This window comes from Poecilia reticulata, chromosome 12 (genome assembly GCF_904066995.2).
Source record: "Poecilia reticulata chromosome 12, P_reticulata-male-v2, whole genome shotgun sequence".
Taxonomy (NCBI): Eukaryota; Metazoa; Chordata; class Actinopteri; order Cyprinodontiformes; family Poeciliidae; genus Poecilia; species Poecilia reticulata.
Genome location: NC_088841.1, coordinates 2527505 through 2555399, shown reverse-complemented (window position 1 = coordinate 2555399; position 27895 = coordinate 2527505). Strand labels below are relative to the sequence as shown.

At 39.1% G+C, this 27895-nt stretch overlaps 3 protein-coding genes across 4 annotated transcripts; 2 read left to right on the top strand and 1 right to left on the bottom strand.

The window, feature by feature from the left end:
• The first annotated feature begins 90 nt into the window (after window positions 1-90).
• Window positions 91-8369, top strand: LOC103473168 (zinc metalloproteinase nas-4). Its single transcript, XM_008423173.3, has 9 exons — window positions 91-246; window positions 421-480; window positions 1820-1869; window positions 3361-3430; window positions 3496-3613; window positions 3794-3966; window positions 6080-6161; window positions 6236-6357; window positions 8284-8369. Exons 1-9 carry the CDS (start codon window positions 195-197, stop codon window positions 8340-8342), a joined length of 786 nt encoding a protein of 261 aa, XP_008421395.1. The 5' UTR covers window positions 91-194; the 3' UTR covers window positions 8343-8369.
• A 1652-nt stretch (window positions 8370-10021) lies between these two features.
• On the top strand, window positions 10022-17416 carry wdr45 (WD repeat domain 45). Its single transcript, XM_008423174.3, has 10 exons — window positions 10022-10269; window positions 11141-11215; window positions 11908-12012; window positions 12775-12880; window positions 12960-13054; window positions 13137-13216; window positions 13299-13507; window positions 15217-15318; window positions 15386-15531; window positions 16593-17416. The coding sequence occupies exons 1-10, from the start codon at window positions 10221-10223 to the stop codon at window positions 16700-16702; spliced, it is 1077 nt and encodes a 358-aa protein (XP_008421396.1). The 5' UTR covers window positions 10022-10220; the 3' UTR covers window positions 16703-17416.
• A 699-nt stretch (window positions 17417-18115) lies between these two features.
• On the bottom strand, window positions 18116-27895 carry fbxw2 (F-box and WD repeat domain containing 2). 2 transcript variants are annotated; one of them, XM_008423172.3, is made up of 8 exons: window positions 27384-27895; window positions 25086-25372; window positions 23837-24059; window positions 23537-23731; window positions 20845-20978; window positions 20669-20755; window positions 20398-20567; window positions 18116-19551 (listed from the first exon to the last, which is right to left on the bottom strand). In XM_008423172.3, exons 2-8 carry the CDS (start codon window positions 25350-25352, stop codon window positions 19263-19265), a joined length of 1365 nt encoding a protein of 454 aa, XP_008421394.1. In that variant the 5' UTR covers window positions 25353-25372; window positions 27384-27895; the 3' UTR covers window positions 18116-19262. The 2 variants fall into 2 exon arrangements, with proteins under 2 accessions (XP_008421394.1, XP_081469593.1); XM_081613467.1 differs by lacking the exon at window positions 27384-27895 and having other exon boundaries at window positions 23837-24075; window positions 25086-25200.

Sequence of the window (27895 nt, the reverse complement as noted above, 5' to 3'; positions counted from 1 at the left end):
TTCTCTTCTGAAAACAAGAAGAGAATCATCAGAAACTGGTGTTCTGCCGTACCGCCCCCGTTGAGAAACACTAGTCTATATAATGAGGTGGGTTTTCCAGCTCTGCTGGGTTTTCAACCAGGCTGCAGCTCCCAGCTGATTCTACTTCATGTGATAACATTGGGAGTGGTGCTGTAAGCTCGACTGGAACACATATGCTGCTTCAGATCTTAGTGGCTCTAACTTTTGCTGCCTATGTGAAAAATGGTAAGAAGTCACCCAGCTTTTAATCCTGTATCGTTGTAAATGTCCGTAGAAAGAACTGCATGGTTCCTCACTGCTTTTGAGAAACTGTAAACTCCAGTTCTCTGGGGGAATTGGGTGCTATGATCAGTGTTTTCTTTAGTCATTATGAACGGTTGATTGTGACTTTTTTTGCAGTGCCTCTGTTTGACATCGAGGTAGTACAACATGTGACCAATAACCCAGAGACATTAGAAGGTAAGGTCACCTTGTCAAACAGCTGATAGTTTTGTCGGTCTTGGGTAGAAGGTAAATAAAACGGTTTCAAGAGCTGCTGTCACCTGAGTGAAGTTACCCCCGCCACCCACCTTCTTCAAATTAGACAAAATTGGTGTCAAACATTTGTGCTATGCTTGTGCTGGTTTGTGCAGCAAAAATTTTTGTTTGTGCCGCTATCGTTTTAAAGATATAAAGAGATGTTTCTAGAGGTCATCCCCCACCCCACCTTCTTCAAATCAGACAAAATGGGTGTCAATCAACTCTGCTATGTTTGTGCTGGTTTGTGCAGCAAAAATGTTTGTTTGTGCTGCTTTGGCTTTGAAGATATAAATGAAAGTGTAAAGGGCAAAAGGTCAACCAGCCCCTCAACTTTTATGAAATCCAACTTTCTTTATATCTTTAAAATGATAGCGGAACAAACAAAAATTTTTGCTGCACAAGCATAGCACTAATGTTTGACACTAATTTTGTTTGATTTCATAAAAGTGGGGGCACTGGTTGACCTTTTGACCTTTACACTTTCATTAATATCTTCAAAGCCAAAGCAGCACAACGAAAATTTTTTGCTGCACAAACGTAGCCGAGTTGATACCCATTTTGTCTGATTTGAAGAAGGTGGGGGGCTGGTTGACCTTGGATGACCTCTAGAAACATTTCTTTATATCTTTAAAATGATAGCGGCACAAACAAAAATTTCTGCTGCACAAATGTAGCACAAACGTTTGACACCAATTTTGTCTGATTTGAAGAAGGTGGGGGGGCCAACTTCACTCAGGTGCTGCAGTCCTGCAGTTTTTAGATGTGCCACAGGTACAAAACACTGGAATGAAATGACTTAATTACCTCCTCCTTGTGTAGATAAGTTCTCCAGAGTCTTGCTAATGATTTAATTATTATATTCAGGTGTGGCGCAGCAGAGGCACATCTAAAGGTTGCAGGGCAGAGGCCCACCAGGACTGGAGTTTGTGCATTAAGCATTTCAAGCAACTAAAGGAGGCAAAAAACCAAAATCAAAACTATAAGAAAAACTGATGGAATGCTTTCAACAGTTTAAATTAAAATAATTTTAATTTTAAAAGGCACACTGACAAGGACATTGAAACTTCCTCTCATAAGAATCATGTCTTGCTTTTTCTAAATAAATAAAAAAATTGTTCCTGAAAGTAGTCTTCCTTCTTTATGCATGCATGTCCTGAAGTATTTCAAAGGTGCCATTAATGGCAAAAGTGGTATTGCAGAGCTGTATCTTGGAGTATTTTTTTCCCCCCTTAAAATCAGAAACTGTAAAGTAATACATTTAACATGAATGTTTTCCCAGAACTTTTTTCTGATGACATGGCAGTGGTGGAGGGAGACATGCTGGTATCGGTGAGTAAGGACAAGCAACACTTTGTTGCTCATCGACACTGGGGGTCTACTTGCTATGCAGTCTATTTTAAATCAGCAAAGTGTCAGCTGCAAATTTTTTTCTTAATAATTGATATGTGCGCTCATGCTGCCCCTCACAAGATGTTACCTAGGGCAGTTGCCCATGTCGCCTATATCAGAAATCACCACTGGTTAATAACTTGACTGAATACCTGCACTTTAATGCAGGGTGATTTAAAAAAAAAACAAACAAAAAAAAACAGACTCATAAGATAATGCAATCACAGACAAAACTTATTTCTGATCGGCGTGAGCATTGACGGAGCAGATAAGGCTCCAGGGTCAACTAAGCCTGGCTGTTGGCAAGATCTGGAGCAGGCTAGCTGCACAGGATCAATCACCATGGTAACTTATTTGTTGCCTTTTCCTTGAAACTAAATTGAGACCAACAAGTTCAACAAGATCTAGGGAAACTCATTCATGCATTTATCTTTAGTTTAATTTATTACTGCCTTCACAGGTCTGGTTTCCCTCCACCTCTTCATTACCTAACAATACATTTGCTACAGAGTTGCATAATTATACTTTACAATATTGTTAATCACATATCAAGTCTTCAACACAGTATGTCAAGGTTGATTTCCTTATCTCAACAGACCTTCCTTAATTTTTCCTCTAGAAAACCAACTGAACTCTTTAAAGCATCACAATGATTGATTTTGTTTGTCCCACTTGGCTGCTTGTTGACAGACAGAATCAACATGTGATACTGGAGGCTGTGGTAGAGTTGAGACGACACTCTAATCTAGCACCTACTGGATGCTGGCACATGTCTACTTGGAATAGACTAGTCGTCCTTTCAAGTGACCTACTATTGTCCCAAGATATTTGGCATTTTTGTATGTGAAGCATGTATTTTCATAAAATAGTCTTTTAAAATGCATGCAAGGCTGAATGTTTGAGTATGAATAGCCAAAGGTCACCCAATTATTCTCTCTCAAGCACATGTCTACTTGGAATAGACTAGTCGTCCTTTCAAGTGACCTACTATTGTCCCAAGATATTTGGCATTTTTGTATGTGAAGCATGTATTTTCATAAAATAGTCTTTTAAAATGCATGCAAGGCTGAATGTTTGAGTATGAATAGCCAAAGGTCACCCAATTATTCTCTCTCAAGTCCCCCCAAATATGCATATTGGCTTTATTTGGATTTAAGAGTGTACATGAATGGTTTTGTCTTGTCATATGTGTTGCCCTATGATGGACTGGTGACCTGTCCACTCTGTACCCTGTCTTGCCCCCTGATTGCCAGAGATGAGCACTAGGTCCCCTCGGTTACTTACAATAGGAGAAGGCGGGTGTAGAAAATGGATAAAAGTTTCGGCCTCAGCATTATGTCTAGGTCGAAACCAACTTTAAGACAATGTTGTCAACTCAACACCTGTAATATATATGTATATTTTTTTGTACACCTGTATGTTGCTTTGCAGAAAAACAGGAATGCAGTGGGTAAATTTTGGCCAACTACAGACTTGCCATACGACATCAATCCAGACATAAGTAAGTAGTAAGTTAACTGGTTAGCACTACTCACAAAAAGCTTTAACTGAGTTTATTTTTTTAAGACTACAAAAAGGAGGATATCATGGCTGCCATGGCAATGGTGTCTGAGCACACCTGCATAACTTTCCACAGGAGAAACTCTACTGAGTCAAACTATGTGCTCTTCCATCCTGGTAAAGGGTATGTAGACTTTTCAACCAGGTTTGGACATGGGCATGGTGCTTCATGCGGGGTTTTAGCTAATTCATTTAACATGCTTAGCCCACCAACAGAACACATGCTCAACCCAACCTGCTCATGAGCGAGTTGGGTTCAGATTCTGTCAAATAACATGTCTGTATGTCATCTGTCGCCCCTTAGCTGTGCTTCAAACGTGGGCTTTTTCGGAGGCCGGCAGTTTGTGTATGTTGCGGCGTCATGCAGTGTGGGCAACATTGCTCATGAGATCCTTCACACTCTTGGCTTTGAGCATGAACACACCAGGTTGGACCGGGATGACTTTATCGAAATTATCAAGAGTAACATCATCAAAGGTAATGTGATAACGTTTACATTCCTACTGAATCCAACAAATACAGACAACGGCTCAGGTTTTATTTGTCACAACAACAAAAAGCAGTTTTAAAATAATTTAAATCTACAGAGACCATCAAAGGGATATTGGTGGAGTTTTTTTCCCTTTATTGTCCCTTTAGGAACTCCATAGAAATCTAACCTTGAGTATAACGTCTAGATCACTGCAACACCTTTATTTTTATATTTTTCTTATGCAGTTTCTTGACCTGGTTTAGGCCAAGCTTCAGTGGTTTGCCAGGGTCTAATTTAGACACTGCAGGATGCCTGGGTGGGCCGAGCCCAAACACTCCAACATATTTAACAGTTGGTATAAGGAGTTCATACCAATAGCTAAACTGGGACACTGTTCCAGAAGCTTTGTGGGTCCATCAGATGCATTGCTGAAAATTTAAGTTGCCCCCTCACGAGTTGAAGGCTATAAAATCTGAGATTGTGCTAAGATGTCCGTTTGACCAACAAGGAATGTAGTTGGTGGGAACTGCGCAGTGAGATTGCCGAAGAAGAAGGTGTAATTCTCCAGATAAAAGATGATGTCTTTGACTGCAGGCCCGTCGCCTCCCTGTACCCTGTGTTGGGATTCAGATCATTTATATAGGTCATCTCTTTTCAGAGATCAACAGGAGGATTGTTTGAGAAATTAGTTTGATTATGCTAGTTTTAGTGATGTTTAACTTTAGTGCATGTTGAAATATTATATTGATCATGATTGTTTGTAGTAGACCTTAATTTAGGTTAGATTTATGATTTAATCAATACAGATATAACCTGATCAGTTGAACATTTTTCTTGGATATATGGAGCATAATTTGATTAAAATTAGTTTAATCAGTAGTTTTTATAATGGATCACATTCTTAACAAGTGTGCAAGTCATACATTCATCTGAAAATGTTTTAGTTCATTATAACCAAAGAAGTAGAAAACTAATAAACTATTCAGTGTAACAGGTTTTTATATTGAAACTGTTCATGTCTGTTTTGTAAGAGTGTGAAGATATTGTATGAAACGTGTGCCAATTTTTATAATCAAAATGCACTGGGTCAGAGGAGAGGTCAGGAGAGCTCTGTGCTGTTCAGGAACCAGTTTGAGGCAGTTTGAAAGAATGAAACACACGGATAACTTTGGCCCCACTTTCTTGAGTATGAAATGAACACATCAATTGTTCCTGCTCTGGGAAAATGTGCAGGGAGTATTAGAGAGTGATGAATTCATCCCTTTGCCTTGGTAATGCGGAGAATGAATCGTTCTCCATGCCGAGTTCTTTATGAGTAAAGAGTCAGTGAGTTGAATTCATGAATTCCATTTATTAATACCAAAATACAGCTGGTTCATTATGACCTGCTACCTCTAAGAGCTAACAGACTGTGATCTCCTTTATCAATCAATCAAATTTTATTTGTATAGCGCATTTCAAGGTGCTTTACATAATTAAAGAAAAAATAAAAACAGCATGCGACATTGAATAAATGGTAAGAAAGAGATTTTGGGAAAAAAAAGATTAAAAAGATAAAAACATACTTTTGTTACAGAATTTAAGCGCCTGTCGTCGCCGGACTCCGCCGTCCATTTAACACTGGTATTATCCAGGCCCCGTCGCCCAACAGGACAAGGTCTCCAACCTTGCAGCACCAGGCTCCGTCTACCTGTCACGCAAATTTTTGCACTAGGACTTTGCCGTCCTACACGGATTTTTGTGCACTATTTTTACCTGTTAGTCTAGAATTTACTGGGTTTTCTGTCCGCGCAACAACCCTCGGTCACTTGTCACTTTTGCATCATTAGAAATAGGAATAAAAAGAAATGAATAATGGGATGTATGAATCCCAACAGGGGGATTCATACATCCCAGAAATCAGAATTGCTGATTTCTTTGCTTCTCTTGTGGCAATCCCACTGAATAAACTATTTATTACAACGGTTCCTGCGATTGAACATGTTGAGAGGAAGAACAATGGTTTCATCTCCACTTTAGGCAAGCATTGAATTCTCCTTTCCTTCAGAGCCACTGCTGATCATATAGCATTATGTGGTTTGAGGTGATCTGTATAAAAAGTTGGTCTGACTGTTTCAGGTATGGAGGAAAACTTTAAAAAGCTTGCTGGGAAAACTTTTGATATTCCGTATGACTACAGTTCCATACTACACTATGGACGGTAAGGTAGTTTGGGGGGGAAAAAAAGTTTGTTAAATGTAATTTTTCTAGTAAAGATTATTGTTCATTTGTCAGGACTTTCTTTTCATCAAACGGAAAACCCACCATCATCCCAAAGAAAAATGTAAAGGATATGGGACAGAGGAGTCGACTGACGGAGACAGACAGACAGAAAATCACTCTTCTCTATAACTGTGGTACGTACCGATGCGGACCTGCTGTCCAGGTGAACTGTGGCCGTGTGTGTAAAATTAAAATTAGTGACTGTGTCTCTAGTCTTCAGACATTGGATGGTGGACATTACATTTAAAAAAAAAATGTTAAGATTCTCACTGGTCACATTGTGTCACGTGAGAATAAACGTAGGGATGGGTCAGAAATATTTTTGCAGCCAGTAAAAACACGACTGTTTACAGTACTCTGTTGTATATAACATAATCATAAATGTACCTTCAAATCTTGATGGAGTTCCTTTGTTAAAAAGATCCAGGTAAAACGGAAAGATGTCAATTAAACAGACTGTTGATGTGGCAACCTGCAGAAACATCCGCTTTTTAAATCTCAATTAGAAACCAACAGATTTCTCCATAAAGCACGAAAGGTTTATTCTATTATTTACTGCCTTTATTATTTTTTTATTTATTTTTTGGCACTCAACAGTTCAAATTATACTCTGAAATTTTGAACAAAGGTTTTTGTGGAAAACTCAACTGAACAAAGAACTTGGTTTTCTTTTTTCTTTGAATTGCCTTGTTGCTCAAAATGTGCTATATACAGGTCTTTCAAAAACCTTCTGGACAGCAGAAGGTCATCATTGACCCATGATTGCGGTTTTGAGTTATTAACCAGGCTGGGAGTTTTTAAAAGCTTCAGGAATCTTTTGCAGGTGTTTAGAGTTACTTCGTTGATTCAGATGATTGGGTTACTTGCTCTTTTTCACAATATGCTAATTTTTTGAGATAGGAATTTTGGGTTTTCATGAGCTGTATGCCAAAATCATCAGTATTAAAACAATAAAAGACCTGAAATATTTCAGTTGGTGTGCAATGAATCTAAAATATCAGTTTAATTTTTATAATTACATTATGGAAAATAATGAACTTTATCACAATATGCTAATTTTTTGAGAAGGACCTGTAGATAAAATTACCTTCCTAGATTCTCTCAACTCAAATGCCACAGTGGAAAGCTGAATTCCTCTTTTTTTCACCATTGCCTCCTGAAAGCACATGAAAACCATCAGAGGGTTGTTGGAAATATTAGTTTAATTATGCTAGTTTTAATGATGTTTAAACTTTGGCGCATGTTGAAATATTAGATTGATCATGATTGTTTTGAGTAGGCCTCAAATTACCGTAGCTCATAGTTTAATATAGACTCATTAAACTGAGTCTAGATTTACTCATAGTTTAATCAATATGTGTTTTATAAGAGTTTGAAGATATTATATGAAACGTGTGCTAATTTTTATAATCAAAATCTGCTGTTTGATGCACTGGATCAGAGGAAAGGTCAGGAGAGCTCTGTGGTTCAAGAACCAGTTGAAGCAGTTTGGAATGAAAAACACAGATAGTTGATGAACTTTGGTCTCGCTTTCTTGAGTAAAATGTTTCTGTATGAAATGAACTCCTCTATTGTTCTTACTCTGGGAGGATTAGACAGCGATTAATTCATCCCTTGGCCTTGGTAACACTTGCATGGTCTCTGGCGTGCAAACAGCAACACGTCATTACGGGCTGTTTGAGTCCACCTATAAACTGTACTTTAGAACGCATCAGACAGTAGAAACACGCCTGGATATAAAAGTAATTGAGGTAAAACAGCTGGTCAGATCACTGGGGTGGAACTGTCTTAACTGTCACACACAGTGGTCTCCGAAGGCTCGTCTTCGTATTTTGGTATCTTTCTAAGGTAATTAATTTGTTCTTTGTGGCTTCGGTTTCTGATGATTATGATGAGCTGTTAATGGGATTTTATGCATTTGATTGTTTGAATAAAATTCTGGTTGATTGTGAAGTTGAACAGTGACTGTTGTCTTTATGGTTTCACTTTTACACACGTTAACGGATCTGGGGAGACGAGATGACGAGCAACGGGTAACTGCTATCTCACTTTCTCAACAGGGGCGGTAGCACCAGCAGGGAACACAGAACCTTCACTGATCAGCATTTTTCCTTTTTAAATAAAAATAAAGGATTGCATATGATTATGATTATTTCTATGTTTTTTTGTTTGTCCAATCCCAACAGTTTAGACAAGCAGACTGATGCGTCTGGTGCCTTTACAGTGTCAGGACAGGTTTCCTCTACTACATTGGCATAGTGGATTATTCTCCTTGTTGTATATATATATTTGTTCAAATATCTGACTAACCTGGGTCATGTGATCACAACAATGTATATTTTCCTGGTGTTTGCTAAATATTTTTTTAATTTTAAATCTAGTAGGTGGATGGTTTCTGTAAAATCCCTTGTCCTGGAGCAGAACTCAATACATTATAATGGTTTAAAACAATTAAAGGAATACTAAGATAATATGACAAGAATAAGTAGTCATATAATTATAAAAGTATCAAATTGAATTGATCATTTTTATATATTTTCCAACTCCATTGAAGTTTGTCCCAAGTTTTTGTCAACACCGTCCGACATAAGAATGCAAAAAAGAAAAAAAACTGGCAATATTGGGGGGCACCAGAACTTCTGAGGACCCCATGACCTCTTCCCCTCTCTTCCTTTGCTAAGACATCTAAGCAGGTCTAGTTGGCTAATGTTATTTAGTTTTTTCTTCTTTTTATTCCTATGTAACTCGTTACAACCATGATGTGTCAACACCATAACTGACAATTTACAAAACTTTGAAATTTTGTCAAATAAATGCTTAATTATAGTATACTGTAAAGATTTTGTGGACCTGATGAGCTACAATATGGCCTCCTTCAGAATAACATGGAGGTAGTTTGGCATTTCGTCAGCTCCGTCAGATGTCAACTCCATCAGTTTTTGTGACTTTCAGTGAAATTGTTGAGAAATCTCAAATGTGCAATTAATTCATTTTAATGTATTTTACATAAATTGCATTACTTCACATGTATCAAGTATTTCTTTTAACTCACTAGCTTGTCACCACCTTCAGTTCTGTGTCAACTCCGTCAGATGGACTTTTTGCTGTTTTTTGTTTTAAATATTTCATTTCTTGAGAAGCATTTGTCTGTAAAAATGAGTAAAAATATCACTAATAGGGTATTTTAAAAATAATTTTATATTTATTTTTGTCAGATGGTGATGACAAAGTTCTGGGTCATGTCCATTAAAAATTTAAATTTTTTTAAAACATGTTGCAACTGGGAGCCTGCACCTTAGCATCTTTACATTTCCAAAACATTGTCATATTTGCATACATATGAGAAATAATTTTAAAAAGATTTGGGAAAAATAAAACCCATTTTGTCCCTATTCTCAAGAATCACATTACATTTCACTTTCTGCTTTCAAGTGGTTTACCACAGATGTCTTTCCATCCAGACTGGACATTTCCAGTTTTTATTTTGTTATAATTCCAGCATGAATGACACTTTCAGAACAACACATGAGATGGAAGAGTGGGTCAGAATATCTCAGCTCTGTGTACCTGAGAAAACTCGCTTTGTTTACAAATGTCTTACAATTGTAAGAGTATGCTGCCCATAAGTGATCATGTCCTGTCACTGATTTCATACATTTTAAATGGCAATTGAGTTGGGCCATTATTTTAGGAAGGGGACGATTTTTGCTGAAGTGTCATTAAAAAGTTCTTTAGCAAGTTAGATTTTTAGAATGCAGATTTGTCCTCCCGACCACTTGGTGGCAGCGATGCTGGAAGAAACCAGCAGCAATGGAACAAAGCAGAGGAAGAGCAGCGGTTTGTGTGTTTACATCTAAGCTAATGCTAATGACGCAGCTGTAGTTCCAGCTGCAGCGGCTGTATCTCTCTGCCTGTCGCCTCTGGCGGTCTGTGTCTCCTGTTCCAGTTTGTCCAGTGGTTGTGAATAAAGACGTAGTTCCGGAGGATTACAGCAGCCATGGCTCAGCAGAGGGGAGTCAACAGCCTCCAGTTCAACCAGGACCAAAGTAAGCTTCACTCTGGTCCCACTTACTTTAGTAAAAAAAAAAAAAAGCTTCGTCAGTAAGGCGAAGTTTTACAATCACACAAAATATCACAACTGCCGCAACTTCTGGATGTGTTCCAGTAGGAGAGCAGAACAGAAGAAACCACCGCAGACGTCTACAGGCCTGGAGGAGGCTGCTGCTGTTTTGCTCTCTCTACTTCAGCAGTTTTGGTTACATTAGAGCTGTAGATGTTCGGAAAGTTATTCATCTAATTGACACATTTTTGTTTCATGGGACTGATTCTGAAAATGAAAATGTGTCCTTCTTGATTTTATTTGGTGGTCAAGATCAAACACTAATGCAAACCTTTTATATTCATTTTGATATTTGTTCTCCCATGATAGATCGTAAGGTATTATTCATTACAGTTCATTTTTATTAATATAGCACCAACTTATAAATGTCTCGGGCTCTTTATAAGACAGACGGGTCTGATATAAATGACACTTTGAGCCATGAGAAGTTTCTGTGGAAAAGGAAAAAGTTGACAAAGCTAAAGAGAGCAATAGTTAAGAAGCTTCTATGAGAGGAAATGCAGTTACACATCAAAGCTCTGAGCCACTGGTATATCTGGAAATATACCAGTTAACTTGTCATGACAACTGATCTTTTTTCCTAAAAGACACTGATGAATAAAGAATCACTGAGTCAGGTGTGTTCTCTATTGAGAGGAAAATAAATATTTAAACTGTAATCCATAACAGTAGGAAATGTCCAATCAAGTTGTTATAATTAAACTTTATTTAAATATGTTTGTATTTTCTGGACTGTGGTACTGAAATCTGTCTTCTAGGACTTATTGAGATTTATGTGCAGTGTTTGTCATCTACAGGCTGTTTCTGCTGTGCGATGGAGACGGGGATGAAAATCTACAACGTGGAGCCGCTGATGGAGAAGGGCCACCTGGGTGAGTCCTGGTGGAGGTGGCTGATAGCCGCCTACCGTCACTCCGCCGCTTTAATGAGTTTTTATCAGCAAATCAACAAACCTCTGGCCTGTTAGTGACTGGACATAAATGCTTTGCAGTAGAGGTGGGCAATACGGCCTGGTCTGGTATCGCTGATGCTGATACTGATACTTTTTATTACTTAAGTTTGATATATCAGAGTTCTGACATTTAGTCATTTTTATGGTTTATCAATTCATTTTCCAGCAAGATTTATAACAGGCCTACATATTAACAACATAAACAAAAACAATAGAAAACAAAACAAATTTGTCTACATCATTTAAAGTAGAAAATGATGTAGACATCATTTTCATCAAATTATATACAAAAATATATAATTTGAGAAACAAACACTTATTTTCTGTGTTGGAGTTGAGGAACTGCAACATAGAAATATGAAAGTTTGTAAGTGAATCTGTAACTAAGGTATACATTTTTTCCACAACATACTGTCAATATTATCCACACTGTCAATATTATTGATGTTTTGGATGGCTCCGCCCACCTCTGCTTTCCAGCTCAGGCAATGGGGCAGGGAGAAAATGGGATCCTGAACGTATGCCTGAGATGAAGACCTCTGTCATCATGACAACTGTCCCAAAACTGTTGCAAATCAGTGTATCGGTGCACATTGAGTGTTTGTGTTGCAGACCATGAGCAGGTGGGCAGTGTGGCACTGTGCTCCATGCTTCATCGCTCCAACCTGCTGGCCTTGGTCGGAGGAGGAGTCAATCCAAAATTCTCCGAAATCTCCGGTGCGTCATCTTCTCCAGAATGTTCTTTTATTTTTTATTATCAGCTTGACCTGTCTTTATTTATACTGTACCTGCTGTAGATATTTAAAATATTTATTTGCTTAGTAAAGGATCCCCACTAGTCCCTACTGTAGCTGAAATTATTCTTCCTGGTTTCCACACCAAACATTATAAGCACAAACTATTTCAGCCGTCCACCCAATTATCATACACCCTTATCCCTAGTGGGATCACCTGGTGTCTAACAGTCAGTGGACGACATGACGTCATGTTTTTGGACTGTGGGAGTAACTGGAAAAAACCCACACATGCACAGGGAGAACTTGCAAACTCCATGCAGAAAGACTAGAGCTGGGAATCAAACCCAGGACCTTCTTGCTACAAGGCAGCAGTGCTACCAACTGCGCCACTGTGGATTTTGATATGGATATTTTAGCCATATTAAAACTAAATTAAAAATAAAGATAAAAATAAAACGATAACAGACTGAATACAAATTTAGGCATTCCATCAATTTCATGTTAATTCATTCTCTATTATAATGTACATATTTCAGAAGCCAATTTATTCCAAAAAGAAACAGCTGTTTCTTTCAGAGTGTTGGTTTGAGGCAGAGGCATTGTAAGAGTACTGACAGAGTTTTGTCTGGTATTAAAAGCCTGTCTGTTGTAGGTGGGTCACACCTACAGTGAGAATAGAGCATGTGTTTCTCATTCATTAAATTCTTGAGCATCACTTGGATCTGCTCTCCTCTGGTTGAAGTTCTGATCTGGGATGATGCTCGAGAGTCCAGAGACCCCAAGGATAAGCTGGTGCTGGAGTTCACCTTCACCAAACCGGTTCTGGCCGTTCGCATGAGGCACGACAAGTGAGTGTCCTCTGACCACTGTTACCCGTCCCTGTCCAGCCGCACGGATCCACTGATCATGAGATCGCTATTGTCGTAGGATCATCATCGTGTTGAAGAACAAGATCTTCGTTTACAGTTTCCCAGATAATCCCGTCAAGCTTTTTGAATTCGACACCAGAGACAACCCTAAAGGTGAAACTCTTTCTTCCTCTTGGCTTCTTTGTCTCTCCTCTTATCTTCTTACTACTTGACAGCATTTCTCTCCGTCCTGCAGGTATCTGTGATCTGTGTCCCAGTCTGGAGAAACAGCTGTTGGTATTCCCAGGTCACAAATGTGGCAGCTTGCAGCTGGTGGTAAGTTCCAGACTCGTAGGAGGACGAGTGCGTCCGACTCTGTTGTTTTGGCCAACAAGCTGGCATGTCTCGTCTCTTTCAGGACTTGTCCAACACCAAGCCCGGCACGTCGTCGGCGCCGTTTACCATCAACGCCCACCAGAGCGAGATCGCCTGCGTGGCGCTGAACCAGCCAGGCAGCGTGGCGGCGTCAGCGTCCCGCAAAGGAACCCTGATCCGACTGTTCGATACCACAACCAGAGACAAGCTGGTGGAGCTGCGCAGAGGCACTGACCCGGCCACGCTCTACTGGTGCTTACCGCAGATCAGATCACATCAGATCTCATCAGATCACATCAGATCTCATCAGATCACATCAGATCACATCAGATCTCATCAGATCACATCAGATCACATCAGATCACATCAGATCACATCAGATCTCATCAGATCACATCAGATCACATCAGATCTCATCAGATCACATCAGATCACAACAGATCAGAGTGGAAGGTGGATGTAGTTTGGGTCTTTGGTCCAGACCTTCATTTAGTATTTTTACAGTCAGTGTCCTACTAGAAGGAAACCCAAAACTTGGGTCAAAACGTTTGTCCCAAGTTACACTAAAGACATTTATCCCTCATACTGACCAAATGTATGTAAAGACAGGGAAAAACATGTCTGGTAAAAGAAAGAAACAAGAAAAGTTTGGTCTGATTTATCTTCAGATAGTGAGATAAAAAAAATGTGTGGGTTTTTATTGGGTGTATGCAGTGGCACAACTACACATTATTCAGGTGGATGCGAAAACATAGATCGGTGCCCCCAACCCCAGGGAAGGAGTGAAGGGTGAAGGAGCGACGCTCACTCGCTTTCCCCCCACCCCTCCTCCGAGGCTACGATACGTGAAGGGTTAAACTCGCTACATTTACCTCGTTATGTGCGCGAGGTGAAGGAGCGTAAGGCGTGCTTAGGTGTATGGGAAAACATCACCGGTGCGCCGCCCCCTCCAGACGGGGTTTTGGCGCCCCCTCTGGTGCTGCACCCCTATGCGTTGCATACCCTGCATACCCACTTTTTGTGCCACTGGGAGTATGTAAATAACTGGTTTCAACTGTATCACCCATTTTGCTGTCCCTGTTGAAGAACAGTATCCCCACAGCATGATGCTTCCACCATATTTCACAGTGCAGATGGTGTGTTCAGGGTCATTTCTTCTAGGACATTAAGAACACAAGAATCTAATTAGTTACAACGTTTATTAAATTCAAAACTACTGGATTTGTCCCAAAGGGAAGCAAAATGTTATAACTCTTATCATTTAAATACCTTAAGAGTTATTGTTAGTTTTGCAATGAATCTGAAGAGGTTTCTGATTGACAGTTTGTCAACTCATATTAGGGCCATTGCAGACACAAAAAAGTAAATTTCTGCCAAAAAATTCAGAAATTTTGAGAATTTCACACATTTTCTAGAAAAAACATGGAAATTACTGAGTTTCAATAGTTTTTTCCCTGGAAAAAGTCTGTGATTTATCTCAAAATTTCTAAGTTATTTCTAGCAATTTTTCCACATTTCAAGCTCAGAAACGTCCTGGCTTTTTCCCTCTAGAAAAACACAAAATTCAAGTTTTCTGGTGGAAATTTAACTTTTAGAGCAACTTTGCATTAAAAGTGTCGTTATTTACCGAATGACACTTCATGACAACAGTCATAAACATTCATAAAGACTTCTTTATGTTCATGACAGGTGTTAAGTCATGTTTATGACAGCGTCATGTCAGTCTTATGTACACCCCTTCAAATAAAGTGTTACCCTTTTTTAGAGACGATTGTATTAGTCTCCAAAATGCACCATCGTACAAAGTAGCAATTTTTTAGATTGTTAAGCCATTTTTGAAAAAATAAACAACTCTGCGTTCAACGTAAAGTTAAGACTTTATGTGAAACACGTGACTAGCGCAGCACACAGACGCCGTCGGCTTTCATCCACAGAAGCGTTCCTCCTTTTCTCTCTTGCAGCATCAACTTCAGCCACGACTCGTCCTTCCTGTGTGCCTCCAGCGACAAAGGCACCGTCCACATCTTTGCTCTGAAGGACACCAAACTCAACCGACGCTCGGCGTAAGACCTCCACCTGCTCACATCCTCTCACTGCTGCCGTGAGCTGAACCCGTCTCTCTCCCTGCAGCCTGGCCCGTGTCGGGAAGGTGGGCCCGGTGATTGGTCAGTATGTGGACAGCCAGTGGTCGCTGGCCAGCTTCACCGTGCCTGCTGAGTGCGCCTGCATATGTGCTTTTGGAAAAAACACATCCAAGAACGTGAACTCGGTCATCGGTGAGGAAACCTGCTCTTGTGTTCTGGCTGCATATCATCACGTTTATAAATGTGGCGTTTCCTGCATGTTACATGATGCAGAGAAGCTAGAATGAAGCTCAGTAAGTGTTATTGGTAAAAACGGAGCAGTATTGTTTTAAGAAGATATAGATTAAAATCTTTGTCGGTAGGATTTCATTTATACCAATCAGGGCTGCAACTAACGATTATGTTAGTAATGGAATTATTCTATTGATTATTCAGATGATTAATTGGTTAAAAAATTAGCCACATTCTGCAGATTTTTTATTTGACCATTTCAGCCTTTTTTATACAATATTAGAAATACGTTAAAATATGTAATATAAAAATAATTACATTTTTAAGAAAATAAAACATTTTATTGTCTAAAGTGCAATAACAGCATTCCCTTAGTGAACACTTGATCACTTACAAAAATCGCAGATTAATTTTTGTATTAACAACCAATAATATATGGCAAGAGGTAGCCAATAGATTTTGTTTTACATAATTTGAATCAGGTGAAGCTAAAACTACGACTTGAGGAGGTTTGGGTAGGACATATTTGCAGACAAATGATTTTTCTTTTAATCTTAAATGCAAATTGTACATATTTTTGTACAGTTTTGGCCTTATTACCACTCTGAGTGTGTTGTTCTTTCAGCAAATGTTCTTTTTTGGAGTCTGTATAATCTAGTGACAGATCTATCAATTACCAAATGAATGGAAGATTATTCCAATAATAGATTAATCACAATTAACCATTTGAGCCCTAATACAAATACTCCTCTCTAGTAACCTGGAGCTTTTTACGCTTGGCATTAGTGAGACTGACAGGCGCTGTAACCTGATGCGGTCGCCATCTTTAAACACTTCTAGCAAAAGCCAGTCATCTTAGCTTTTGCATCCTCATCCTGTACTTTAGCTTCACTTCTACATCCTGACAGAAAAAACATGTATTACAAGTTCGTTTACTTCCTTCTCTAAGCTTATATTTCTAAATTAATTTTGACAATCACTATAGTTTTCTATCCTTGCCTTCTCGTGCCTCTGTTCTGCAGCCATCTGTGTAGACGGGACCTTCCACAAGTACGTCTTCACACCGGATGGAAACTGCAATCGAGAAGCCTTCGACGTGTACCTGGACATCTGTGACGATGATGACTTCTGAGAGGAAGGCAGAGGGACGAGACTGACCTGAAGAGACCGCTGTGGTCTGGAGATGGAAAAGACCAACAAACTCAGCTGCAGCCTGTTTTATCAAGAGCCACGTTTTAATCAGTTGTATTTACAATGTGCAGCTCAGTCGGTCAAATGCTGGATGATGAGTAACATGACTAGTGTACAGAATTTATGGAAGCTGACAGTGAAGTCTGACTAAAATTAGAAATGTTTTACAAAAACTCTTTCTTTTGTTGTAAGTAATAAATGGACCTTTTATTTATATGTTGCTGTTTATCATTTGACATTTATGTTAAGATTTCAGTGTATATTTTGCATCTTTAGTGCGTCACTTAGTTGCTGTGTATCAGAGGAATAGTTTGGATTGTCAAAGTAGGGTCCTGTGGTATTTCCATACCATATTTCCACCAGGAAAGACAAAAAACCAGCATAATGATGAGAATGAAAGCCATAACTTTGACTTTCTGAATCCTAGTTATGAGATAAGTGTGACCTTGAAAGTCTCAATTATAACCCTTATTATAACTTGTAATTATGACTTCCTGTTGGGCTTTTATTTTTGTTTCATGGCATAAATGGGCTTCCATACAGTAGAGACCTTGTAGTAGCTAGCATGTTCCTGTACAGGAAATGACTCTCCACAGAGTCACAATCTCACATGTAACTCAAGTTAAAGGGCATAAAATGACTTTTTTGAGCTTTACCTTATGCATAATGTTATTCCCCCAGCAAACACATACCTGAAGTGTTGCCTTGATTATTTCTTGCATGTTTGAGAAATTCTAAAATCTCCCATGGCAACCATTCGGGGTGCCTAAAGGCTATGTCTCGCTGTGTGTTGCCTTTTCAACAAAGATCTTCCTCCAGCTGAGCTTCAGCGTCACAGAGCAGCCCAGCCCCACTCAGCTCCTTCAGACTAGCCAGCAGCAATTAGCAAACACCTACATTTCAACAAACAGGTTTACATCTCAAAACTTTGACATCAATAATGTAACAATTATTAAGAATAACAGTTATTAATATAAGAATAACTACTGGTCAGAATCGATAGCTAGCAGTGCAGTAGGTTACTTAGTTATGGCTTGTTAAGTTGTATTCATTAATCTGTTATATTTTACAAGAGTTAACGAGTCAAATGGTTTAGCGCCCCGAAGAACTGGAAAGCAATATAAAGTCTTCAGATAATAAAATATCTTTAAAGGGGCAGTGTTATGTTTTTCCAGGTATATAGTGCCATTGTATAGCTCAATGAAGTAATGTTAACTTCAGTTGGTATAAAAATGCTACATATATATCAAACATGAAAAAATAAAAACTGCCTTCGGAATCTGACACCTTAAAATCTTTTCTTTAATCAAGATTAAATAAAAATGTACAAAGTAATAAAACACAAAGCAAAGAGGACTTTTACTACGATGTTTTATTAGAAAGAATGAAGCGGTGATTAAGGTGACTCATTGTGTGGCAGAAAACGTGACAAACACTATGCAAGTCCATGTAAATATATTAAACCTAGAAAGATTTCAACAGATCACCTGGCTTTAGTCTTATCATTATACATACAACTGACATTGTTGTTTTGATTACCTGAATTAAGTGCTGCAGGGACAAGGATACAACGTAAAGTCAACTTACAGTCTGATTACTGTAAATGATAAATGTGGTGTTTTAGATATAAATAACCATCAACTCAAAAATAAAAAAATTGGCCCAACCAAATTCATTCAAACTTACTTTCTTTACTGTGTAACTTTCTGTGGAATTTCACAAAAATATGCTGAACACAATCAGTTCAGAAAAGCACTACAATGAGCAAGAAATATCCAGAATATAGCAATTAATGTACAGGCGTCTGAATATGAAAAGATCCTAAAGTGGTTTCTTAACTGCAGTCTGCTGGAGCTGTTGTAAAGAACTGAAAGGCACGTCACATTTATCAAAGCTGACATTTAAACCAGATGTCCTTAAAACGAACAGAGTGTGTGACATGGTACAGCGCAGCACTGTGTGAGCTTCAGAACCCTTCATGTCTTCATGCGTTGCCGTTGGAAACGCAGTCAGCTTAAGGCCTCCCTGCTCCTGTTCCAAGATATCAGCTCAGTGACTGACATGGCAACTCTAGCCAGCTACAGACGTTCTCACTGGCGCAATGCCAGCAAAAGCAAAACTGCAACAATCCTGCACTTTTACACATTTACATACATTACAAAAAATATCAATGTTATTTTGGTTACTAAAATGATTTTTTTCTGCTTTCTTGGTCGTCGTCATTTTGGCTTCATGGAAGTTTTTTTTTTCTTTTTTTGAAAGAGGTGCTGATCCATTTTTAGCACAAAAGTAACCATTTCAGTTAATTCCTTAGCTGACCTTCAGCTCCATTAGTTTGTGTTCATGTGTAAAGTTCTAGAGGAGGACTTGAATGATGAGGACGAAACGGGTGAAGACAACATGCTTTGGTCCATAAATGATCTTTCTTGGCAGTTATATATTTTAGAGAACATAGTGGTAGCTCACAAGCCAAACGTCCACAGTGTGACCTCTCCGATCTGCTAACCATTCTCCTTCCATAAAACTAAGTGAATGCTATGGTCGGGCATGCTGGTGGCAAATACCAGTCCAGAGTCATTGCCCCCATCCAGGCCGTTCAGCCAGGAGGTGACGCCTGCCAGGAAGCTGGATCCTCGTTTGGATTTCCTGTAGGCTGGAAGAGGCCAGCGGCCTGAGACAGACTCTGTCCTCAGGTCCATGACATACAGGAAGTGGTTATCAAAAAGGAGAGCAAACACCTCACCGAAGCTTAGCAGGGACAGGTTGGCTGGGTCCTCCATCTTTATTACTCTGAGAAAAGGAGAACAGAGTTGTAAGGGTTAGAGCGACATCGGCTGAGTGTCCGTTAACCACAGAACTGCACAAGTTGAAAATAAATTTGCTCAACAGAAACACGACAATTTTGAAAAAACTCAGTTTTCAATTAAGTTTTTCTATATTGAGGTGGATTTTCAGCTGCATCGAAAAAGAAATATTCAGCAAAATTGCGATGCAAACATTTTTTTCCGTGTCACATCATCAATGTTACTACCAGCAAAAACGAAGAAGAAGACAGGAAGTAGCTGGAGGATGACGGTTTGGTTTTTTTGGCTCCATCAGAGCTCTCACGGCATCACAGTTCATAAAAAGTTGTGTCATTCCAACGTCTTGAGTCCAAAACGTTTTTGGAAAATCGTAGTTCACAATTTCCCCAAAACACCTCAAACATAGCTGCTCCCAAGTCGGCGGAGCTTATAACTCCAACACCAAAGATTGGAAAAACTTACAAAAAACCCCACTAACACTGACTTCAATATCAACCATTATCAACTTAGTAAAACCCATAGTACATGACTGATGTACCTGCTTTTAAAAACTACTGACTAACCGTGAGTATTACAGTACATTTAGTCAGTATGATTACTGTTAAACATATTTTTCTGCTTAATAATATTCGTCTGTTTTCTGCTGTATGATATTCTGCTGTAAAATGTTTTAATGTTTTATAAACAGGTCTCTGCTGAAAATGAGATTTTGTTCTCAATCAATTTAGCTGGATGAATAACTTGACTGATAATATCTTATAATAATAATTATTATTATAATTATCTTATAATAATAATATCTTGAACTAACGTGATGTTCTGAACATTTTACCTCAGAATTTCAAAACTGGCAAAATCCCACTGATAGACCCCAAGGTCAGAGCTGCAGATGATGTAACGTCCATCAAACTGCAGGCGAGGCTGAAGGCTGATGCTGCGGTCCTCCGACACCGACAGCGTCTTCAAACACATGCAGTTGATTTCTCTTCCTAAAGGCCAAACCTGCAGAGCGAGAAAAGCATTCAGTTTCGTGCTGTGGAGCGCTTACGAGGATAAGAAAACCTCCAATGAAAATATGAATTCTAGTGGGGTGAGAACTTTACCTTGATTTCATACTTATCAGCACTTAGCAGGATATAATCTCCAGGACTGTGTACCATGGATTCTACTTCGCTCCTCTGCAATATCACCTGATGGGAGACCACACCAGGAGGAGAGCAAACAGTGAGAGTCAGCGTTACCAACAAGAAAACGCGATGCGTCAGCATGCTGACCTCACCTTAGTGACCCACTCGGTGTGTCCAGTGAGCGTGTTGAGGCAGGCACCGGCAGACAGAGACCAGACCTTTACCGTGAAGTCTGCAGAACCGCTTACCAGCACATCCAGTTCATCATTGTAGTCCACACTAAAGACTGTATACACACACACACACAGACAGTAATCATGCTTGTGCATCACCCTGAGTTTCTTACATGTCAATGTAGTAAAAACTGTGGAACATGATTGATGTACGTCTATGTCAGGGCAGGAGGGGATTCTAAATCACTCCAAACATTTTGTAGTTTCAGCATTTATTCGCATCAGCTGTGTTTAATCTGCTTTAATCCAACTCCAGTCTGTTTGCCTAGAATGTTCAGTTCATTTGCAGAAGTGTGATTGTGCAAATTCTCAAGTTTCTATTGCATTTTTTGAAGTAGTTATTTTCCCCCTCAATCACCTCAAAAGTATAAAACTAAACTAAAGTCTAAAGTAGCGGTTCTCAACGTGGGCTGTACCGCCCTCCAGGGGGCGTTCAGAGGACGGCAGGGGGCGTTGGCGGACATTTTTACAAAAGGGGGGCGCTGGGATGCCTTTGGGGGGCGTTTGGTCGAAGGTAAACTTTACACCTTAAATCCACAACAATACCAGTTTAGACTTTGAGCAACTTGGTAAAACTGTATTGTGTAACATTAAATCATGCTTGGCTGCAACTGTATCGATGGCAGCTCTTCTTCTATTCAGTGTTTGTAGCTTCTTGGTGCAGCTCCGTTCCTGCTAGTAGCTTCACCGCATCAGTTCAGCGTTACACCGGCTGATGACGTTGCTGTGATTCACTTTGTCTGGTATTTTTGTACATATGTTTTGACAGTTCTGTGATCATGTTAAGCAGCAACTTATATTAAAAAGAGTTTTATTTCCGTTTGAAAGCTGCACGCTTCCAATCAAGGAAAACAGAAAATCGCTCTTATAAACATGTAATTACTAAAATCACGATACCCTCACTGTGTATCCCTCTGAAAAATGAACCTGTTTAAATAAAGAAATCCCTCCATGGGTGATACCTCGATAGAGAGCGTTCATTTTATAGCGTTAACACCGGTGCTGTAAGTGGTCCGGTATGAAACGGGTGTGATAGAACAACACAGCACTTTTAAATTTCAATAATCCGAATGAAGAAATTGTTTCCGTTGTTTTAAAAAGTTTGTCAGTCTGCCTTTTCCCCATTGATACGCTACCCGACCGCCCTGCACCTTAAGGGGTAAAAAAAAGAAACGACAAGCACATTGCGCAAACCTCTGAAACAGGAGAAGCAGGACATAAAACGGAGCGACGAACTAGATGTGAATTATGGCATAAAAACAGAGAATCCGACGCTGAACAGTGAAAAATCAACACATGATGTGAAACACATGATGATTAGGAGGCGCAGCAGGTGATGAGTGAAGATTACTGATGGTCAATAAACGATAAAGTAAAACTAGCAACAGAAAAGAAACTAAAGTGTACATAGCAATAAACCAAGAGAGGATAATACTAATCAAAGGAAACTAAATGGAAATGAATGAAGAAGAAAATGCAAGAATAAACTAAGAAACTAAAGTAAATACGGAGGAATAAACTGGTATGGCAAGACCATTCGAGCCATAATTAATACAGAGACTGTATGGCAAGAATAAACAGACACTATTTCCAGATAAAAGGTAAAATAATATTGTTTAAATGTCATGGGTTTGTTGAGACCATATCTAGTACTGAGAATAAATATATCTTACAAACCATAACAGTAAAGAACTGATCACTTATTTATGTTTTTAACTAGATTTGATATATTTATTTCTTCAATGTTATTTTTCATGTCAGTGTTAATGTCATGAGGCTGATGACTCCATGACACTTTCAATTTGACTCATTAGGATTTGATTAAGAACCAGATTTGTTCTTTGTAATTTCTGTCCAGTAAAACTATTAATCTATAAATCAATAGTTTATATAAAGATATAATCCATGTTTCTGTCTCATATTTGTATGGCATTAAAATGATCTGAAAATTGTTTTTCCACTGAAAGCTCTGGTTTACACAATAAATGCCATGTGGGTGAAATTTTATGGATGATACTCTGATGTCCCATTCTCCTGAAGGCAGCACAGAGCTGCACCACCAGAAACTGACAGAAACACTGAAGAGAAGAAGAGTTATGATTAATGTAGTTACAGTTCTATCCATGTTTTAATGTTGCAGAGCTCAGTCGTTTGGGAAATAGTTCAAAGTTTAAACTGGCATGTTGTTCATCTTTTATCTGGTCATTTTGTGGAATATATAACAACAAGAAAATGGCAAAGAACTATTATAACTATAAATATTTTTTCCACTCTGATTGGCTGCTGTTAGGCCTAACAAGTTTAACTTGAATGTTCATTGCATTTTTCACGCCTGTGAAAATAATTTCTATTTCCATGACGTTTTTGTTCTCTGCTAAATTATTTTTGATGATAAATTCAGAAACAAGCATAAAAATCAAAACATCTACAATAGTGATAGTAATATTAATAATAAAATAAGTCAGTGCAAAGTAGCCTATAAATTCTTTGGTGGGGGGCAGTGAGGGACCTGGATAAAGGCTTGGGGGGCGCTGGCCCAAAAAAGGTTGAGAAACACTGATCTAAAGCGTTGCAAACTCCAGATGGACATTTGGTCAGCATTTATACTGACCTGCTCCAGTGTGGCCCCGGAACTGCTGGATTTTAGCCCCTGTGCTCCATTCCCAGCATGCAATAGTGTTATCAAAGGACCCGGTCACTAGCTTCTGTTCATCGAATTTCACCGTGGCACATGTGTGTGTCTGAATTCCATAAATACACTGTCCAGTTCGCACGTCCCATAATTTGGCAGAGAGGTCATCAGACCCTGCAACAGAAGGAGACAAACATGATGACAGCAGGCAGAGTCACATTCTCCACAGAGTCACACAGAGGAACTGACGCAGTCAGAGCCAGAGCCAATCAAAGGTACCTGTGCAGAGCAGGCCGTCCTTGTAGTACAGGGCGTAGACTCGGGCACTGTGGCCAATCAGGGACGACGTCTCAAAGGCCTCCTGGTCCTTCAGCTGCATCATACGCAGTTTAGCTTTTAGGTAGACGCCCTTCCAGTGGGCTGCATCCTGAATGGATTCATCGATCCGCCAGCCTAGCTCCCGACACACACTCTGCCACACCTCTGTGCACGAGCTGATCACCTACACACACACACACCTAAATAGCTTTAATTTAAATAGCTGCTGGGAGTTAACTAATAAGACTCATGACAGGTTTCATTACAGTTCTATGTAAATATTAACTTTTTATTATCATCTGATGTTGAGTGACCCAACATAAAGTTATGCAAGTTCCTGATCTGGCTGCAATTACCAATTTTGTAATTGATTAATTTTTATTTTCCGATTAATCAATTTATATTGATGAATAGTCCAGGAGAAAAAATGGCACATTCTGTAGATATTTCATTAAACCCTTTTTGTACAATATTAGAAAGGATGCAAATAATTTGATTCCTTTAAATAAGAAAACATTTTATTGCCGTATCAGCTTTACTGCAGCTAAAAACAATCCTAACATCAACATGTGAAAAGCTGAGCCCTTTCTGCAGGACTTAACATCAGTATGGTGTATAACTGAATAATAATTAGAGAGCAAAAGCTGATTAGTATAAGACAATTATTTATTTTTTCTTTTTTTTTTTTTTTACAGATTTTGAAGCAAGTAAAGCTAAAACTGCCACTTGAGGAGGTTTGGGTAGAACAGATTTACAGGCAAATAAATGTTTTATCATAAATGCAAAATGTAGATATTTTGTGCAGTTTTGGCTTACTTATTGCTCTAAATATACTATTTATTCAGCAAATGGCTTTTTTAAGTCTGTGTACTCCAGTTAATGATTGATTGCTAAATTTGCTGACAATTATTTCAATAATAATAATAAATACTAATTATTTTCACAATTAATCTTTTCAGTGCTGGTTTCTGTTGATATTTTCTCATATCTTAACCTTGTTGTCATGATGCCGATATGAAGCAAACCGGGCATCATATCAGTGGAGCTTTGCCGCCATCCAGTGGTCAGAGTGCGACTCTACAGCATGAAGCTGTATTTAAAATACTACCATGAACCAGAACAAAGTTTATACTGTAATTCAATGTTATTCCTCCATTTACTGTGATGGACTGTTGTATCATGTTACACTACATGGGCTCAGGACCTTTACCTTATTCCACTGTTTGCAGACCAAGCAGCAGGTGAGCAGGGTCTGAGGATCCAGCCACCGCAGCAGGTAGAAGGCCAGCTCGAGGGGAAGGAGGCGCAGGAAATCCCGTTTCAGCAGCGTCTCCAGGCCGTTGGACAGGTGACGGAGCTGGGCGGCGCCGCTCAGAGAAATGAGCTGATCCAGACACTGGTTACGCTGCTGGTCGCTAAGAGAAAGGAAGGTGGCAGAGACCGACTCCAGCCACCCCTCAAAGGCCGTTTTGTCCATGGGCACATGACCAGCAACACCTGCAAGAGCAAGGAGTCCAAAGCATGACTTTCAGTTATGCGTTTACTAAATTAAGGATTTATTTTGTGCTCATGTGGAAAAAGCAGATGCATACGACTTTCTTTAGTATTTAAACTGAAACCAACAAGAGGACAGAATCTGAAATGTAAATGTTCAGCGTTGGAGCAGAGTTCTCGAACCCTCAGTTCACTGAGCCAGGTTCTGGTTCTGCTGGAGGTTTCTTCCTGTTAAAGAACAGCTTTCTCTCTCCACTGTTGCTACATGGGTTAGTATGATTATATGCAGTGAGTTATAAAAAATATCCTTATCCTTTCAACTTTTTCAAATATTGTCAAAATACAACCACCACATTTATTCTATTCAGATTTCATGTTATCAACCAAAAAACTATGAACTGGGAAGAAAATAGTACTTAGCTTCCCAAATTACAAATAAGAAATCTTAATAGTGTGGTGTGCACTTTTATTCAGTCTTATTTACTCTAATAACACTACACAGTGCATTTCAATGCAGTCGATTTCCTTCAGGATTCACCTAATTAGTAAACAGAGTACATTTCAGTGGAAAAGCAGCAGTTGTCTGAAGTTTGATACAGACCATTAGTGGAAACAGTATCAACAGATGTTTTTCAGGAAAGTCAGTGAAGCTTTGCGCTGGGAGGTTGCCACATGTTCAGTCCTGATCCAGCATTCCCATCATTTTCTCTCAGCCGTCTCCCAGATTATTTTACATTTCCTATTCACTTCATATTCCAGAAGAAACTCTACATTTTTGTTTGCAAGCAGAAAAACAGTCACACCTGCTGGATATCATAGTGTTTGCATTCAGATACCATGAATAAAAACGACCAACTTCAGAGAAAATATTAAAGGAACCAGGGACTTCCCCTTTAAGCATCTCCTTGGATACGAGGCGAGAGTAACTCTCTCATTAAAAGTTTTAAACGATGTTAGCTGGTAAAGTTCAAATATTTCTCTGCATATTTGTGTTCTGAGAAAGCCTGTCACAAGAAACAAATCAATTCATCGCATTTTAAATTAAAAGGAGCTTGATCATTTTCATTTGTTGTTCTCGTGTTTCTCTCTTTCTACCAAAAGTCTGGATGAGAAAGGCTTCAGTCGGGTCCTTTGGCCTCAACTAAACCTGCTAAGAAGGACAATGTTGACAGAGACAGCAGTTTCCTGTTGTCTTCAAACACTTTATCAGCTGGATAACTGGAGTGCACAGTAAAGAAAATTGTTAAGAGTAATTTCGAGTTTTTATGCACCTGGAACGAATGTCCAACAGAACTACACCAATAGTGCAAAAATGTTAAGAAGGTTGTGACCTCTAACATTAGTTCAACAAACCATGTGGTTTTTCTCCTTCACTTTGCATAAACATGTATTCTTTATATCCTGTATGACCTTATCTGAGCTAGATTAGTTGAACGAGATCATCGATTTTTCAAAAGTTGTATAAGTTGTGAGGTCAACACATTTATCAAAACAGGACGGCTGCAAAATAGAATGATCTTCCAATGACAGGTGTATCTGCGTTTAGCTTTAAATGTGTAAAGTTTACAGAACCTTCTAGCCAAGAAGGTTCCGTAAAGTCCTCCTCATACGATGACATCTATTGTCATCACAGACAATAAATTAGATTGTATTTCGCATAAACTGGGCTTCAAAGCGGGTTGCAGTTACCACTGCAGCTGACAGGCGTCCCCTGGCAGGTGGCGGTGGACGCTTAACGTAACTTCATTTCTGAATAAAATGTTCCTGGTCCTGTCAGAGGAGCAAATTTAGTCACCCTGACATGAAGGTGCATCGATGCACTGTTTGTTCGGATTCTGCGCCTGAAAAACCTTTATTGTCCATAAACGATCTCAGCACCACCGCACATCTATGAGCAACTTAGCGAAGACTGTTGCTGTCTTACTCATCTTATGTGCAAAATAATTATCATGGGTCCAATTGTCACTACAGGCAGTTTAAATGCAACACATACAAGTTTAACATTTCCACCAACCTGTAAGTTGCAGGAAGCTTTTCTTCGCCTCTTTCCTTGTTTAGTCAGCAGCAGAGTTAGCTTCCAAAAGCTAACCTACCTAACTAATTACACTGTCCACGTAACATAGCCACCTAGCTTCTGAGATCTAGCTACCATACATAGTGCATTTGATTGTTTAATGCTTAAATGCAACGTTTTTAACCTAAACGTCTTATTCGCATTTTGAAAGCAGAAAAACCAGCAGGGAGCAGACAAGGATATCAGTATTTGACAGCATGAAAACCAGCCGATAATAGAAACGCATCATCCTCGCCAACGCACGTAATGCCCTGCGCGTTGTCTCAAAGGATGTACCTAAAGCAAACTACTCTCTAATACCAGAAATTAGTTTGTAGCTTGTTATTCTTTTAAACAGTTTCATTAGATTATTCATATTCTCGTAAGAAACGATAGTAGCATTTATTATACTTGTAAATTATTTGCCTGTACGACAAACCAACGGACATAATTTAACATAGTTCGCAGGTATC

Coding starts and splice junctions, on each gene's coding strand:
- LOC103473168 (XM_008423173.3), top strand. CDS start 195: ATGCTGCTTCAGATCTTAGTGGCTCTAACTTTTGCTGCCTATGTGAAA. Junction 3,431..3,495: donor CGACATCAATCCAGACATAA/GTAAGTAGTAAG, acceptor TATTTTTTTAAG/ACTACAAAAAGGAGGATATC. Junction 6,162..6,235: donor TCCATACTACACTATGGACG/GTAAGGTAGTTT, acceptor TTCATTTGTCAG/GACTTTCTTTTCATCAAACG.
- fbxw2 (XM_008423172.3), bottom strand. CDS start 25,352: ATGGACAAAACGGCCTTTGAGGGGTGGCTGGAGTCGGTCTCTGCCACC. Junction 20,979..23,536: donor CCGGGGCCACACTGGAGCAG/GTCAGTATAAAT, acceptor GTGTGTATACAG/TCTTTAGTGTGGACTACAAT. Junction 20,568..20,668: donor CTGATAAGTATGAAATCAAG/GTAAAGTTCTCA, acceptor CTCGCTCTGCAG/GTTTGGCCTTTAGGAAGAGA.
- wdr45 (XM_008423174.3), top strand. CDS start 10,221: ATGGCTCAGCAGAGGGGAGTCAACAGCCTCCAGTTCAACCAGGACCAA. Junction 12,013..12,774: donor AAAATTCTCCGAAATCTCCG/GTGCGTCATCTT, acceptor CTCTGGTTGAAG/TTCTGATCTGGGATGATGCT. Junction 15,532..16,592: donor GAACGTGAACTCGGTCATCG/GTGAGGAAACCT, acceptor TCTGTTCTGCAG/CCATCTGTGTAGACGGGACC.